Raw genomic sequence first — 17,710 nt, 5'->3', positions numbered from 1 at the left:
TGGCCCAGTCAGAGTCCTGACCTCAAACCGATTGAGATGCTGTGGCATGACCTCAAGAGAATGATTCACACCAGACATCCCAAGAATATTGCTGAACTGAAACAGTTTTGTAAAGAGGGATGGTCCACAATTCCTCCTGACCGTTGTGCAGGTCAGATCTGCAACTACAGGAAACGTTTGGTTGAGGTTATTGCTGCCAGAGGAGGGTCAACCAGTCATTAGCCTAGGGGTTCACATACTTTTTCCACCCTGCACTGTGAATGTTTACATGTTTTGTTTAATAAAATCATGAAAACATATAATTTTTTTGTGCGGTACTAGTTTAAGCATACTGTGTTTGTCTATTGTTGTGACTTAGATGAAGATCAGAACACATTTTATGACCAATTTATGCAGAAATCCAAGAAATCCCAAAGGGTTCACATACTTCTTCTTACAACTGTAGCTCCAGCTTATGATTTTAAAACACTACTCTATTTTGCACTTGCAGTATGGATTTTAAATGCTATATATTATAAGCAGTATGTTCAGCACATACAGCTATTGATCATCTTAAAGTATCATTCACCATTCTGAGCTTCTACTTTAATGGGGGTGCAGACAAATATAGTCCTGTTTCCGTATATCTATAAATAAATCGTCAAAACATCAGTTTAAAAAAGAAACTTTGAGAAACTGCAAGAAATTGTATTTTTACAAATACAAGTTTAAATGTGGTCTTACGTAATAAAGCAGGATTGGATCTGCCACTTTTGATTGGTCTTCCAGTCATGGTACGCCAACAGGAAATTGCTCCATAAAGCAGCAACCAAAAAGAGTCTGTGTTCGTCTGCCTTCCTTCACTCGTGTTATTATTCTGTACAGCATTACGACATGTTTGAATTTTACCAGTGCCAAGCCTTGATGATAGTGTTAGACTGTTGATGAACATTATAATTGGATACAGTGTTGAATTTCATTTTTACTCAGTTTAACTCCATGATCTTGTATTTTAATATGTAGGTCATTTCAAATCAGCTGTTTGTGATGTATATAATCTGAGATGGTTATTTGAGTCAGTTTAATAACTTAATGAAATGTTTTTATTGGATTGCACTCTTAAACCTTCTTATTTATATGTATAAATGTTAATAGCTTGTATTTGTAAAGGTAAATATGATTGCCCTTCTATTTTTATTAAAAAACTGATTCATTTTGTTTGAATAAACAAATGGAACTTAAAACCTGCTTTTATGGATGTGATTTTTTTTCCCCTGTTTTGTTGCATTTGTACTTCCCTCCAAAAGTATTGAAACAAGAAGTCCATTTTTTTTTTTTTTTTTTTGCTGTAGACTGAAAACATTTAGGTTTGCCATCAAAGCTGAATATGAGACATGAAATCAACATTTCAGCTTTTATTTCCTGGTATTTACATCTGGATCTGATACACAACCTAGAAGATAGAATTATTTGTAAGGGAACACCATTTTTTAAGGGGGGAAAAAATATTGGAACATAGAGACTTAACATAGATTAAAGGGAATAAGACTTAATATTTAAGGTAGATCAAAATCCTTTGCTTGCAATACCTGCACCAAGCCTGTGACCTACTGACATCACCAAACTTTTACATTCTATTTTGCATGTCTTTTCTAGGCTTTCACTGCAGCCTCTTTCAGCCGTTATTTGTTTTGGGGGGGTTACTCTCTTCAGTCTCCTCTTTAGCAGGTGAATTGCAGGCTCTATAAAGTTCAAGTCTGGAGATTGACTTGGCCAGTATAAGGCCTTGTCCACACAGAGACAGAAACGATAAATTTCTGTTCTGTTTTGAAAATTTTTCCGTAAACACGGCATATCAAGAAATCTCTGCGTAAGCATGAAACCATTCAAAATGACTGAAAATGCTGCAGTATTTATGTCAGGCATGTGAGTGGCGCTGTAATGTTGCCACAGAAATGCACCAGAAAACAGAAGAAGATTATGGAGCAAGCGCATCCAAAGCTTTTCTCTCCAGAACTTCCTCCTGTCTGCCTTTCTGGTTGTACTCCAGTGGAAATAAGAACATGTTGCAGATGCTGTTCTCCATGACAATTGCTCTCAGTGGTTGTAGAGGAGCAGACGATTTTGCTTTCACAGCCATCATAAGCTCAGTAGCTTCTGCAGCACCAACACAATCATATAATCTGCCATTATCGTTGTTGGCTGGGCTTTGGCGTGCAGGTTAAGTGGGCTATGATGTAATCGTTTCAGGAAAGATGCGTTTGGTTGTACACATGGAGACAAAATGGGTGCCGTATACAGATTTGTTTACACTGGGACCCAGTTTCAAAAAGTTGCATTCTCAGGTTCCCAAGGTTCTGCATGGATGAAACGGCGATACCATAAAATACTTTTGCTGATACTCCTGAACTTTGTTGTTGTGCCAGTGTGTTTTGGGTCATTATCTTGCTGCATGATGAAGGATCTCCCAATCAGTTTTGTTGCATCTTTCTTGAAATTGGTAGACAAAATGTTTCTGGAGACTTCTTAGTTCATTTCTGCTGCCATCATGTTTTGCATCATCAATGTTGATTAATGAGCCCGTCCCAGAAGAAGCCATGCAAGCCCAACCCGTGAAATTACCTCCACTGTGTTTCACAGATGGGCTTGTGTGTTTGGGATCATGAGCAGATCCTTTCTTTCTCCGAACTTTAGTCTTCCCATCACTTTGGTAAAGGTTCATCTTTTTCTCATCAGTCCATAAACTTTGCCATGGAATGTTTGAGGCCCGTCTCTGTACTTCAGGCAAATTCCAGCCTGGCCTTCCTATTCTTCTTGCTAATGAGTGGTTTGCATCTTCTGGTGTAGCCTCTGTACTTGGGTTCACAAAAACTTCTGTGAACAGTACATGGTGATACCACCACTCCAGCTCTCTGGAGGTTGTTGCTGATGTCATTTAGTTGTTTTAGGGTCTTTCTTTACAGCTCTCACAATGTTTGTCATCAACTGCTGTATTCCTTGGTCTACCCGTTCGTCTGTTATTTAGAACACCAGTGAGTTCTTTCTTCTTCATGACATTCCTAATGGTTTTACTGGCTATGGCCAGTGTTTGTGCAGTTGCTTTGATTGATTTTCCATCTTTTCTCAGCTTCACAATTGCTTGTTTTTCACCCATAGACGGCTCTCTGGTGTTTATGTCGGTTATACCTCAAACTATAAATGCGGTCTGTATGGATAATGTGTTGGTTGAATAATCAATGTAAAAGGACACACCTGGGCAGGGTGGGTTCAACTTCAAACTAAAGGTGCTATCATCTAAGCTGTGTATCAGATGTGAATACCTGGAAATAAATGCTAAATGTTGATGTCTTGTCTCATATTCATCTCCTGATGTCAAACCTAATTGTTTTCAGTCTACAGCAAAAATAGAGGAACTGGCCTCACTGTCACAATAATTTTAGAGGGGAGTGTATTTCCTAAGTGGCATCTACCTCAAGCAGGACTATGACATGAAATGAGAGAAAACAGGAAAAACAGCAGTCTCATACTTTTATTTTTCAGTACAGCATTGCATATTTACTATTACATAAGCATATTGCTTCATCAACCCTAGGAAAGAGGCAAATACAATAGTTACATTTAAACTGCATTTTTAAAAAGTTTTTTGCATCACATTTTCCTGATTCATGAGGTAATTTTGAAAAAGACAGATCCCGAGATGTGGATAAAACTATTTTGTGTCCGAAATTTATCTGATGTATCTAAATATTTTGCTTTAGTAGAAGAGTCAAGGTAAACCTCCACTGAAGGCATATGCTCCCAGAATGAGCATTAATGCATGTTGAAGTTGACATTTTAAATATGGCTGGCTTAACAAAACTTGGGTTTGCACTACTTTATTCTATTATAAGGCTTTCAAAGACACTTCTCTGACTGAGGGCTACTGTATATGTTTTTCTTCAAAATAATTCTATTTAATAGCTTTCAGCCTTAAAACAAAACGTTAAGAGAGGCAGTCTTGCCACAAGGCCAGCATTCCAAGTCTGAGGGGTTCCCAGTATCTCATGCAGCAAATGCATTCCAGTCTTAATACATGCTAATTGATCCATATGCTTTGGTGCTGTCTACAGCCTTAAGACAAAGAAACTGACAGTTTAATAAAGTACATGACAAAATGTCGCTGCAAAGGATTATGGCCTGTGAAGAATGAGCTTAAATGGTTCTACACAGCAGGCAGTATACACTGAGGACAAACAGGGCTGAACATACAAACTGACAGTTTCAACTCACATTTTCTTTGACCTGAGATCAGTAAACCCTATGGGAGTCACAGAGAAATAAAGCCTCCTGATTTTTTCAAGCTTTACTTTCTTAATCATCAACAGTAACCATAATAAATTAAAGTATATCCATCACATTTCAGGACATAGAGCATGTTAAAGGCTTATAAACATTGAAGTCCCAGCAAACAAATGAGAGCAGATTTTATTGTTTGTTGGCAGGTAGGGGGGCACTCCACACTTAAAAAAAAAAAAAAGAAAACTCTGGTCAAAATCAACTGCTACATTTAACTGCATTCATAACTAAAGATTTAAGTAACAAAAAATAGATGTTAAGACCCTTTCTTCTGTATGTTATTTATATAAATAGAAATAAATTGTTATTCTTCCATAATTGTGATATGGACCAAATGTTATAGTATTCTATGAGAAAAGTACAAATATGTGTCAGAGTGCTCAAATAGGTGCACTTTTCCTAAAGATAACAGCTATTCACAATATAATCCTTTATAATATTTTTACTAAATTATCTTTAAAAAAAGATCAATAGCACTTTTCTGATTTAAGGTGGAAGACCTGGATCATACAGCAGGGTGAGCAAACATTTAGTTTGACATGAAGATAGAAACATACAAAATACCACCAAGGGTTGTATCAGACATGCAAAAGAAACCATTCCAATTCACACAAGGTCTACATAAGGATGCTGTTCATGAAGAGAAACTTCAAGGGATACATCCCTCTAACAGCACCTTCATCACAGTACACCTGGAAGAAAAGTATGGAGAAGCACTCAACCAGATTCTGTTTGTCCAATTAAAAAATCAAGTCATTACCTGGGCCAAAGCTGTTATGAAAAGGAGATCATAAAAACCTTAAGAATATCTTCAACAACAGCCATCTGGTGTTTTATAGCTGCTAGCTGAGTTGTGTTTCTATTTTAGTAGTAAATATACAGCGGGCACCAGATGACAGAATGCTCGGTTTATACTATGTATAAAAACTGCAACAGCTTTAAGTCCCTATGCTTGTAGAAAACACAACCTGTTTACATCTTCAGGTGAAAATGGCACCAAAATTATGAGCCGGTATGAAACATCAATGAGTACAACTGAAAGGTTAAATATGGCTTGTTATGGTTATATCCATCTACTCTGATTAAATGCTTCAAACTGATAGCCCAATCAGTGTTGTATGAAACCATGAGGATCTTTATGACCTGTGGGGCCTGAGATTCTGACATGATAACGACAAAGTAAAAACCAAAGCACATGAAAGGCTTATTTACATTGTCAAGCATGCTTAAAGTTAATTCTGATCATTTTCTCTAACATGCCTCAAATGCAGAACACACTTCCTTTAATTTTGCTGCTGTGTCAGGGTTCTTTTTGCAACTTTTTATAAAAGTTATCTTTAATGTCACAGTTGTCAAAAGTTTAATCAATAAAGGTTAAGTGCATAAAACTCAGAGTACATGACATACAAACAGGGTGGAAGAGCTTACAATTTGACCTTAAAGCTAGAAGAAGCCCAGAAGTGACTCAATGGTGCAGTGCAAATATCCCCTCTCACCTCTTGGGTTTACAGTTTGTTTTGCATAACATTATTTGCATTGTTAAGGACAACAGGACTGCATTTTGCAACATGTCATCACAGACCTTCAGTTTGTGGGCAGATGCAAAGCAGACACAGCATACAACTGGACGTGTGCATGCTCAGTGGGAACTGTTAGTGCTCCAGTCGTAGGGGAGGAAGCTGACTTTAGTCTTCCCAGCAGAAAGGACTCCCTGCAGGCTGGTCTTCTTCGGAGAGTCACCCATGTGCTCCAGCACCCACTTCAGCAGCTTTGAGGGAGACAGGGTTGGAGACAAATGCAAGCTGAAGTTAACCGCTAGAAAGTTAAAGGTTGTTCAGGTGATATTGAAGTATTTTTTCCTCAAATCTACCTTCTCATCAGTGCCTCCAAAGTCAGCTTTGTACCACTTGAAAATCTGACTGAGCCGTACTTCTCTTTTTCCAGAATCTACCATGCAGGCATCATCGTTTTCTAAGAAGGCCTCAGCAGCTGTGCGGAGCTGGCTGTCAATGTCCTAATAGGTTGAATAAAACAGAATGGATTTTAGGCCATGCAAGATTATTAGGATTAACTAGACATGTTGTATAATGAAGGTGGATAACAAGCCCAGAACATCATTGGACCTCAGTAGTTAATTTCAATTTTGATCAATTTAGAAGCATAAACTTGTTTAGCTAATAATATTTTCTGTTTAGTTTATTTTGGTTTGATTTGTTAAAATTTCCGAATTCTCTACTCTTGAAAATAAGAAATGTAACAAACAAATAACCTTGCAAAGCAGATGGATACGCCTGTTTCCGTGGTTCTCAAATCCATCTTGTAAAGCTCCCATCTGAACAGTTTGGGCCAGGTTAGAAAGTGACAAGACCAATCAGCAATAGGGGGCAGTACTTTCAGGCGTGGCGGAGTCGTGAAATAAGCAAGCAACAACAAGAGGCTGGTGCCGTTATGGCGGAAGACGATAGCGTGGATGCTGCTAAAGCACCAGTTTTATCAGAACCTGACGACATATCTTCGTTAAAAGGAGAACAAATAACAGCAGTGAGTTGTTTTCTTTTCAAAAACGACAAGTCGTGTATTGACACTGTCTATAGTCACCATGGTTTGCGTTATTCCTCGGAAGCTGCGCACGCACAGCTCTGTTGTGGCTACGTCACGTGTTTTGTTGCTATGATTGGCCCGTAAAGATGTGACAGACAGAAGGTTCATCCAATCACCCTCCAAGTTTTTTTTTGTCAAAGGCTCTGCCCTTTCCCAAACACACATCCATCTGGTATGTCAGGTTAACAAACCAAAGAGTGAAACTATGACCTTCCTATCCACCTACAAAACCAACAGTGTGGTTGCTATGTATTAAAAAGTAAGACTTGTCAACTAATGACTGTGTAGCACTAAGACCTGAATATTCTAGAAGTACAAATATTAAAATTCTTAAAGACCTTGTAAAGTGAAAAAAAATATTTAGGTTTGTTGTATGGCAGACAACCGTGTGATGAACCACCAGGCCAAATTTCAGTCGTGAAAATGCTACACTGATTTTATATCGTTGTAGCATTAGGGGGGCGGGGTTATTCCCCATTGTGGACTGATGACACCACCAGTCCGCATATTTGCCCCCTGCAAGTTAAACCCAGCCAGGAAAGAGGTGAAAAACTTTCTAATGGTCTGAATCTAGAATTCAGTCACAAATAGAGCTCAGTTTTTTCACATGTTTACCGCAACCTTATTCCAACAAATCTAGTGTGGTAAGACAAAGTTTGGATTTCACTTTACAGGGTCTTTAAAGTTCATCAACACATTGATTGAATGACGATAATATCTCTAGTATAAATGCTCCACCTCTGAGTTTAGTTTGAACAACCTCCAGGTGTGACTTCCTTTTCCATGCGGTATTAACATACACAATGTTAGGTCTCTCATTTCTTTTACTCCTGAAGTGGTACTGTTCATCTGATGAGTCTTAGTTCCACATGGACCATATGCAAAACATACTGATACTCAATTCAGCTTCATAAGCCCAAAAAAGAAACTACACTTTACTTTGATGCAGCTTTCAGTTACAGATCATCATAAGAATAATGTTGATGTGAGCTGGTTTGTTATTCGACTTGACAAACCAGCTCATGTTGTCAACCTGGAACGATTTATTTGTATACACAACAGCTGTTGATGTTACTGGTCAATACAGCTTCGACAACAAATTTACTATAAACAGAAACCAGAAGACTTAACACAGTGAAAATCCCAATCCCTGTGTAGAATCTGTAAATAGAGACTCATTGTATGTTAAAGAAATATTTAACTTCCTTAACAATCCGTAGATGTAAACAACATAGTATTGTTACCAACAGAATCACCGGTACTTCTAGCTTCATATGTTCTGTCAGTAAAACAGATCAAAATATGTTATTTTATATCCTCATACCTGTGGGGTGTATGTTTTGATTGGTGGACAGCCCTTTGCACCACAGTTCAAGGCAAAGTGAATCAGAGGCTCAGCATCAGGAAGAGCCACCTAGTGGACAAAAGGGGAATTAAATTGAACGTCTTTTTGATATTTCACAGAAAACATGAATGTTCAGACGTTCAACTAGAATTAAGCATAAATTCTGAATACCTGCAGTCGTGGATCTGTTTTGGAGAAGGGCTTCAGCAGCTGTGCGACACCTTTTCTGTTCCCTCTCAGAACTCCGTTCTCAATGTCCTGTAATGTGAACACTTCTCCTCCAATGAGGTAGCTCACATAGTTGAAGAACTGACATAAAATACAAAAATACTTAAATTAAAGTCTTTATATGTTTTCAGATGGATCAAAAAATTAAAATACCTTGAAAGTGCTGTCTAAAGAAAGATAAAAATACAGCAAAAAGATAAGATACCACCGTCCATTCATTCTTTGTTGCACATGGTTTACTCTGTATCTGCAGATATAAACATTTCTGCCGATATTTTGGCTATAAAAATCTGCCTGTATCAGCTTTAAATATTGGCCCTACAAACAATAAAGTTAGTGGAGTTTTAGCCTGGAAGAACAGACCTTCATCAGCCAAGACTTTGGCTGAACCTCAGACTTCTCCCTAAATTCTGAGCCCTGAACCCTTATTGACTTAACTGACTGCACCTGGAAAGTGATTGAGTGCGTGAGGCTGCAGGGGCTTGAAGTGGTAGAAACAGAATTGGGACAGCCCTCCCTGTTTTTTTGGCAGTCGGCATCTTGTAGAGCTTAAAACAAAGATAAAAGAAGCATGCCTCACCTACAAATCTATTTTCTTAGCGGATGAAAGCTGATTTATACAATATACAGTGCTTAACAAATTTATTAGACCACCCTAATCCTAACCAAAGTAAGATTTATGCCAAAGCTGCCCTAAATTAACATCATTGGTAATTACCAAAATCACTTCTTATGTTTCTGCAATGGTTTATACACCAATATGTAGAAGCTCTTTAACCCAAATGATATTTTTAATGCTAAAATATAATTATTATTGTTATCCATTAATTTTTAAATTTACTGATTTACAAAAAAACTGAAACTGAACTGCATTCCTGAACAGAAAAATTAGTTTTAGTGGTTGAATGTTATTCTTGATTAATTTCTCACTTCTCAGAGAAGCCCAGTGAGCCGGCTCAAATTTGGGTGAATTCAGTTTGAAATCCCTCATTCCTGTTCAAAATGGTACAACGTGGAGAGCTCACTGAAAATGAAAGAGTCTGCATTAAAGCACTTCATGATGCTGGATGGTCTCTAAGACAAATATGACAGGTGGTTTAATAAATTTGTTAAGCACTGTACCTACAGGAAAAATACTTATTTTTTCCATTGTCCACCCCTTTTGCACCTTTCATGTTTTTTGTTTACAGTTTCACTCTTTTCACTTCACTTTTGTAGCGTTTACCAGCGGGCATCCCCCGAGAATCCCTGTCATACGTCACAATGCAATGAACTATGGGTAATTCCCTCACGCTAAGTCTGCAGAGATGCCCACTCACGGAAAGGATGCGTGAAGGGCTTAAAAAGTCAGCTAGAGATCCCTCACGCACCTTATAATTTGACAGTGGCACAGCCCTAAGCCCTCACGGGCTTAGCGGGAGCGCGCCTTAAAGTAGTGAGTGTGGAAATTGGGATTGGGCCTTTCTCTTTATTAATCATCATTCCTTACACTTTTAAGTGTGTATTAAAAGACTTAAATTTGTTGATTTTTTACCATAAAACTTCTAAATTAAATTTTGTGTTCTAAGTATAGAAATTTTCAGTCTAATATTGGTACTGATACTGGCTAAGACCAATTTGTAAATATCAGCATATTGTATACAGGCAAAAATCCAATATCGTGCATCCCAATTCTTTATATCTGTCAGCTGAAGCTGGCTGTAATTAGTATATAAACACAACTTTTATTATTTAATATGCAGCAGCTTTAACACAATGACAAAGCTGTTGACATACTTTACGTCTGCTAGAGAAACCTTTAAGGAAACTCGGGTGAATGTGGTCTGTGGTATGGGTCTTGGAATCTGACTGTTTTAGGAAACACTGTAGTATTCAAAATCCTACTCTGTATCTTTGCCACATGTTGGTGGGAGCTCCCAGGCGTAGGTATCCATGGATGACCAAGGCATTGTAGATGTTGATGAAGAAGGCCAGCTTCTCCTCCCGGCTCAGTGTAAGCAGCTCCACTCTCTGCAGCTGAATGGCTAGCTCACAGTAACGCTCGAAGGCAGGGCTCACTGACATGCCTTTGTAGTCCACAGACTATGGGAAAAAGACAACAGATAACCACATAACATAAGAAAGTAGAATCAGAAAATCTCAGGATCACTTAAATGAATTACCTTGCCATCAGCAGAGAGATGCTCCGAGAACAATTTCAGAATCATCTCCCGTAAAAGCAAAGAGAGCTCAGAGGCTGTGAGGGAAACAGAAGGAGGCAGAGATATGGTTGGTTTAGGTTTTATATGTTAAATGCATTTTTTGGGTGAGAAGAGCGTAAAACCAAATAAAGTGTTAATACAAGCGAAGCCAGAAAACCTCAACAGTAACAGCTTGACAATAAAACCTCCATGTGTGGTTGAGATGTAATCAGCAATTAACAAATAAACAACAAATAAAAATTGAACTGAACAAATAGAATGCTAGAAACTCCGGGTAGCAAGTGAACATTGCAACAAAAAACACAAAATATTATATTAAAATATGGTGTGGAAAAAAACATGAACAAATCAGTTATTAAAAGTAAACATTTCATGTGACAAAACAGCTAAATGCATACAAATTCCACAGCAGAAAAGCAAAGACACTAAAAGTCAATAAAGCATTGGTTAGAGAATTTCAGTTAGAAATGATAGAGTAAGGCGATGCTTCCCCACGCTCAACACAAAGACCAGGTATCTGTCAAGAAACCAGCAGGGCTTATATGATATATATTTTCTGGCCTTTCTTTTTTTATGCCTAATTCAATTCACAAATAGATTTTAGGTTCTCAAACCTAACCATAACCGTAACCTTCAACCATGTGTCACGGCAAACACGACCCTGGGCAACATAATGTTAATCTAGGGCTTCCAGGTGTCTGTTGCCTATGCCATACTAGCATGTGGCTGCCAAGCTCAAGGAAAGGGAGACAGACCTTACCTGTTGCTAACCTGACACACCAGATGGATTTGTTTCACACGTCTATCTGGGTGTTACATTTTTTGTTGTTGTTATATACTTCAGGCATTTGTTATGCTTGATTTACATCACAGCTGCCATATCAGGAAGTGGCATTCACTGATTTAATTGCATTTTTTCTCATAAGGCCATTAGAAGATATATCATAAACCCTTACTTTAGCACTCACCACCACAAAGTTCACTGGCATAAAAAACCCAACCAGCCCAAAAGCAGCATATATCCAGCCATCAGCATGTAAAGGAGAGTGGATAGAGAGCGTTGGACGACACCAGTGAGCACGAATCTGAGGCGCTGTGTGCCTTTATGCCCCAATAGTACAAAGCCTTGTCCGGTCCTGACCTACCCTCAATGGGACTGCACGCTGCTGTCTGTCCGGTGTTGAGGGCTGAATGAGGGTCATCCTCCAGCAGCCTGTACAGTGAGTCCATGGTCCCCTTTTCTTCTCCAAAACTGCCTTCCTGCTGCCCACAGCCACGCACACTCACCATGTACTTCTTCTGCAACAGTGCTTGGCCTGTTTTAATGGCCTCAGCCCTGGCTAGCACACACAGGGCCATGGTCAGGGGGGTTAATAGATCTGGATCTGACTTTATGTTCTGAACCAGTTTGTTTAATTAAAGTGACACATCAATGAAAGTCTGATTTACAGCAGGTCTACATCCTTACTTACCCATGCCTTTCTCTCTCTGCAGCCAGTCAACCAGCTGGTCACCTGAGAAGCTCTTTTTGTATACAGTCAGTCCCCTCCTATGATTGCCAATCACACTCCCATGTTTTAGGTCCTCTACCAGGTCTGCAAACTCATCTCTTTCACACTGAAAGTCTGTAAGGGCAGGAATATGCCAAGCCACATATGTAGAAACACACAGAGAAACATAAGCTCACACTTGCATGTATGCAAGAATATGTTTTATTACGCTGCTCAGCATCTGTGCAAAAAAACATAATCCACTGATGAAAAAGAAAGATGATACCGTATGTTCTCAAATTCTAGAAAGATGATTTTAATATTTCAGAAAGAATGATCAAAGCACCAAGTAAAGCACACTTTGCATATATGGAAACTAGGGAAAAATCTAATTAGGTACCCATACAGAGCCCAGCTAGCACAACTGAAAACAGATAAGAGTGGTGTGCACGAATCACCAGAGTGTCAAAGTTGCATGACCACAGAATAAGACTCTATAATTCACTTTTTTTCCCTGTAACATACTGTAAGTTAAAAGGCATGTCTGGGGAAATAAAACAGACTTTGAAAAGCAAAATCAAGTGTGATCTTTGAGTTCCATCTAAATTTAGACAAAAAAGCATTAAATGAAATATTTCAATTCTGATGAGACAGGATATATACAGAAAATCTGACAATACTTTTTAAAGACCCTCTTTATATATGTATAGACCCACAGCATCTTCAGTTTCTAACCAGTTACGTTTATGATACAGTTGAGTATGTTTTATGCTGATAGTAAGACAATAATGTGACAGTAGTATTTTCTTTTATTGTAGTATGGAAATTAAGCTTTCTTGGCACATTTTTTAGACTATGAAGAAGAAGAAATAGAATTATAAAGGTAGCTGACTAGAAGGTCTTATTTGTCAGTTAAGAGGCCTAAAAGTAGCTATCCTAAAAACTTGAAGTACAAGTTATGGTTGTTAAATAATGAGACTGCTTATGAAGATAAAACCACATGGTTCACAGTCACACTGAGTGTTATGTACAGCATTAAAGGTTGGGTATTCACATACAACTGCTCCAAGTTTCCACTAAATGACATCTTTAGTTCAATGCTTGCTACTGACATTGGAACGCATTGGAAAAAGATTAAAGCTTACAATTGGGTATTGAGAATAAAGCAAGGAATAATTGCCAATTTCAGGTACCCATAACCATTAATTCTGATTTTAAAGCACTGATGTGTCAGTGATTACTTTACTGTTGCAACAGATCAGCCAGATCTCACAAAAAATTTAGCTGTATTAATTTCAACTAGAAAAGCACTCGGAGAGTGCAGACCTCCTCCATTAGCTCTATCTCCCAATAGTAAAGAATCCTTTAAAAAAATTCCTGGATCCAGACAGTGATCCAGATCACTCCCAAAATCTGATCAGTTCTTCCTTATCCCATTTCTGACATTTCCTGAAAATTTCATCAAAATCCGTCCATAACTTTTTGAGTTATGTTGCTAACAAACAAACTAACTAACAAACTAACTGATAAACCCTGCCGATCACATAACCTCCTTGGCGGAGGTCATAATTTATCTACATATGTCTGGTAAAAAAATCTGGTAAGATCTGGCAGAGTTTAAAAAATTCTCATGTGTGATTAAATATAAATATAGAAAACAAAATCAGAAAAACTAGCCTACAACCTCTTTAGACAAAAAGGCTATCAAAATAAAAATAAATACTATCAGACCAAAAAGTCTTGCATTTATGACTTTTTAAAAGTCTTGATTTTGGCTGAGTCAATTAATCAACTATTTAAGATCCCATGGACACCTGGTTAGACTGTTTATAGTCTCAAATTTGCTCTAAAAGAGGCCTAAATCTAGACAATTTAATCTTAAAAGATATGGTAAAAAATATTGTCAATGTTGTAATTAAGACTATCCCTGTGTCAAGGGAAATTGGATAAATTATTAAGCATAACAATATGAATATTGATACATTTAATCAGTTTGGGGCATATGTAATGCTGCTAGTTTGCTGCTAATTAGCCAGCAATGATGTAGTGCCACTACATCAAAGCCAATTCCTCGTGTGACCTGGTTGACCACCTGCTGAAGCAGGCTTAGCTACCATGCACCGAGACTGGGTTGGCTGCAGTGGCACCAGCGTTTGATTCAAATTTGTCAACCACTCTCTGCTGACCCTCCTCTCAAAAGCCTTCATTTTCCCAGAAAGGCTAAAGAGGAGAACAAATCTTACAGTTAATTTGAAAATTGCTCTAAAAAGGCTGTGTAAGCACCCCTTTGTACAGTCTTTGTTTACACTTTAGGGATCTAATCACATTTAATGAGGTATTGTGAGGCAGCCTGGACTCACTAGGCTCACCCAGAGTATCAAGTGTCCTGTATCAACTGACTGTGCTGGCATAAGAGAATGGACGCAAGCACACCCACACCCACAGACGTCTGCTGATACTCAAACATGCCACAGTATTCAAATATGCCAAAAGTAGGTCTCAAATATCATTGATGACTCTTCAAACTAATCTTTCTGGATTTTAGAATTAAATCATCACCATGTCAGAAAGCCGTGTTCAATAATGGCTAAACAAAGCATAACTGACAATATCTCACCTCCATCGCTCTCTCCAAGTGACTCATCTGATTTATTCTCCTCTGGTAAAGGTGGAGCATCTGCAGGAAGAGGCTCATCCTTAACCAGATTCACCAACCTCTGAAGCTCCTCAGGAGCCTAAGAAAGGAAAACAGATCAATTTTGACTCACAAATAAAGGTCTGAAGAAGAACTAAGGATTTGTTTGAAACAGTTCTGCATCAGTAAAATGGAGAAGTAGCATCATAGGTGTGTAAATAGTCACCAATTTCTGTAGGTCGTCATTTCCTCCAACGTGGATGTTGTTAAAGAAGATCTGAGGGACTGTGCTGCGCCCTGTCAGCTCCTTCACCTTGGATCTTAACTCTGGATGCTTTCCCACATCCACATCACAAACCGGCACTCCCAAACGCCCCAGTGTGGCCTTTGCTTGCACACAGTGTGGGCAGCCCTGGATGGAGTACACCGTTACCCGGCCTAGAGCATTTCTTTCAGACTCCCCCATCTGCATCAATAAAAGGAATAAAAAAAGTTAGCATTGCTCTCTATCTAGAAATAACAAGCAGTTCTACTTATACACTCACTGGCCATTTTATTTGGTACAACTTGCTAGTACCAGGCTGGACCTCCTTTTGTCTTAATAACTACCTAAATTCTTCATGGCGTAATTTCAACAAGGTGTTAGACACATTCCTCCAAGAATTTGGTCCGTATTCACATGATCGCATCACGCAGTTGCTGCAGATTTGTCGGCTGCACATCCATGATTAGACTCTCGCGTTCCACGATATCCCAAAGGTGCTCTATTAGACTGAGATCTGGTGACTTTGGAGGCCGCTGGTGTACAGTGAACTCATTGTCATATTCAAGAAACCAGTTTGAGAATATTTGAGCTTTGTAACATGGTGCATTATCCTGCTGGAAGTAGCCATTAGAAGATGGCTACGCTGTGGTCATAAAGGGATGGACATGTCAGCAACAATACTATGGTAGGCTGTGGTGTTAAAACAATGCTCAATCAGTACTATGGGGCCCAAAGTGTGCCAAGAAGATATCCCCCACACCATTACTCCACCACCAGCCTGAACTGCCGATACAAAGCAGGATGGACTCATGCTTTCATGTCATTTACACCAAATTCTGACCCTACCATCTGAGTATTGCAGCGGAAATCAAGACCCATCAGAGCATTTTGCCAATCATTTATTGTCCAATTTTGGTGGGCCCATGTGAATTGTACGCTCAGTTTCCTGTCTTATTTGACAGGAGTGGCACTTGGTGTGGTCTTCTGCTGCTGTAGCCCATCTGCTTCAAGGTTTGACGTTTTGTCTGTTCAGAGCTTGTATTCTGCACACTTTGGTTGTAATGAGTGCTTGTTTGAGTTACTGTTGCCTTTCTATCATCCCACACCAGTCTTCCCAATCTCCTCTGACATCAACAAGTCATTTTAGTCCATACAGCTGCCGCTCACTGGATATTTTCCCTTTTTCAGACCATTCTCTGTAAAACTTAAAGACACTTGTGCGTGAAAATCCCAGTAGATGAGCAGTTTCTGAAATACTCAGACCAGTCTGTCTGGCACCAACAACCATGGCACATTCAAAGTCACTTAAATCCCCTTTCTTCCCAATTCTAATGGTGGGTTTGAACTTCAGCTATTTGTCTTGACCATGTCTACATGCCTAAATGCATTGAGTTGCTAACTTGTGATTGGCTGATTAGCTATTTGTACAGGCAATTTAACAGATGTAGCTAATGAAGTGGCCGGTGAGTGTACATACATTTTCTAAAACTCCCTCTCAGTGTTTAAAGAGGGGGGATCGGAGCCTTGCTTTCATGGCTAGTTGAAGACTTTAATCCGGCAATATCCCAGTCTATTGAAGGTGATAAGAGGAGTTAAGGAAGTGTTCTTGTGAAATGAATGATGACTAAACTTCCTATTTGCTTAGGTGTGAACATTTCCTTGTGTCGAAAGCTGCCCACACAACCAGTATTTCATTGCTGTGAAATGTAGGTAGAGTATTTTTTAAATGTTTTAAATGATATGAATCCTCTTACAGTCAGATAAGGCCATGACCAAGTCAGTATTACTTTAGGTCCATCAAGTGCAAAATCCCACCAGGTCAATCTCAGTTTACAAATATGGATCAAGGTCATGAGTTCCCCGACTTTGTATTCGAAGACTCAGGTTAACAGAAGACATGTCAGTAAAACCTAACAATTTGTGCATACTTTGACAAGAACATCACTCATTTTCCATTCTTTCAATTATTCAACTTTGTTCTGTAGGTAAATACAATCATGATACTACAATTTCCTTTAAACTATTGATCTTTCTAGTCGCCTACCAAATTTTGATATAACAATCAAGCTGTATACCTGGACTATCCTGTCACTTAAAAATGTAAATGAACATAAAGGCAGAGTGAAATATTCATACAGTAGGGTAACAGGTAATCTATAAGAAGGATGTTTGATTATAAGAGCGCAAAATCAAACAGCAAAGCTTTACAGAATCAACAATCCTCAACTTCTGAGTTTGGTTTGGAGGTTCACTCGACAGCAATATAACAAAAAGCAACAAACGTAGCACAAAATACCATATCAACACACTTGTTTTAGTGATGGTTGTACTGTCTATTACTGCGTGTAGCGTTAACAATAAGGACTAGCTAGACTATACCGCGTCCACTCGATAATTTTGACATGTTAGCAAAAACTACAACAATACGGTACCTTTTAGCGATAAGCACTTGAATCTTTACACGCTGAGTTCAGCCTCCTTGTCTTGTTAGGACATGAGGTTTGCGTAATGCCAGCTGGGAGGTCGCTTATCTTTCAGGGAAATGACCCAGGTTCGCTTACAGTACACCATCACTGCGCAGGCTAATCCAGGTTAGCCGCTTTAGCCAAGCTAGCTGCCTTGTTTTATGAT

General features: G+C 38.8%; 1 protein-coding gene across 4 annotated transcripts; it reads right to left on the bottom strand.

Annotated features, from left to right (window-relative positions):
- Positions 1-3,493: 3,493 nt before the first annotated feature.
- On the bottom strand, positions 3,494-17,683 carry zgc:152951 (uncharacterized protein LOC569013 homolog). 4 transcript variants are annotated; one of them, XR_005992992.1, is made up of 12 exons: positions 17,512-17,683; positions 15,041-15,280; positions 14,797-14,914; positions 12,162-12,314; positions 11,835-12,029; positions 10,651-10,724; positions 10,373-10,570; positions 8,432-8,569; positions 8,240-8,329; positions 6,185-6,328; positions 5,897-6,082; positions 3,494-5,006 (listed from the first exon to the last, which is right to left on the bottom strand). XR_005992992.1 is itself a non-coding variant. In XM_041807070.1 (11 exons), exons 2-11 carry the CDS (start codon positions 15,278-15,280, stop codon positions 5,954-5,956), a joined length of 1,479 nt encoding a protein of 492 aa, XP_041663004.1. In that variant the 5' UTR covers positions 17,512-17,683; the 3' UTR covers positions 3,494-5,953. The 4 variants fall into 4 exon arrangements, 2 of the variants coding, with proteins under 2 accessions (XP_041663004.1, XP_041663005.1); XR_005992993.1 differs by having other exon boundaries at positions 3,494-4,478; XM_041807070.1 differs by having other exon boundaries at positions 3,494-6,082.
- Between the last annotated feature and the right edge of the window lie 27 nt (positions 17,684-17,710).

Source organism: Cheilinus undulatus, linkage group 15, assembly GCF_018320785.1.
Source record: "Cheilinus undulatus linkage group 15, ASM1832078v1, whole genome shotgun sequence".
NCBI classification, from domain to species: Eukaryota; Metazoa; Chordata; class Actinopteri; order Labriformes; family Labridae; genus Cheilinus; species Cheilinus undulatus.
This window is presented reverse-complemented; position numbering and strand designations above follow the sequence as displayed.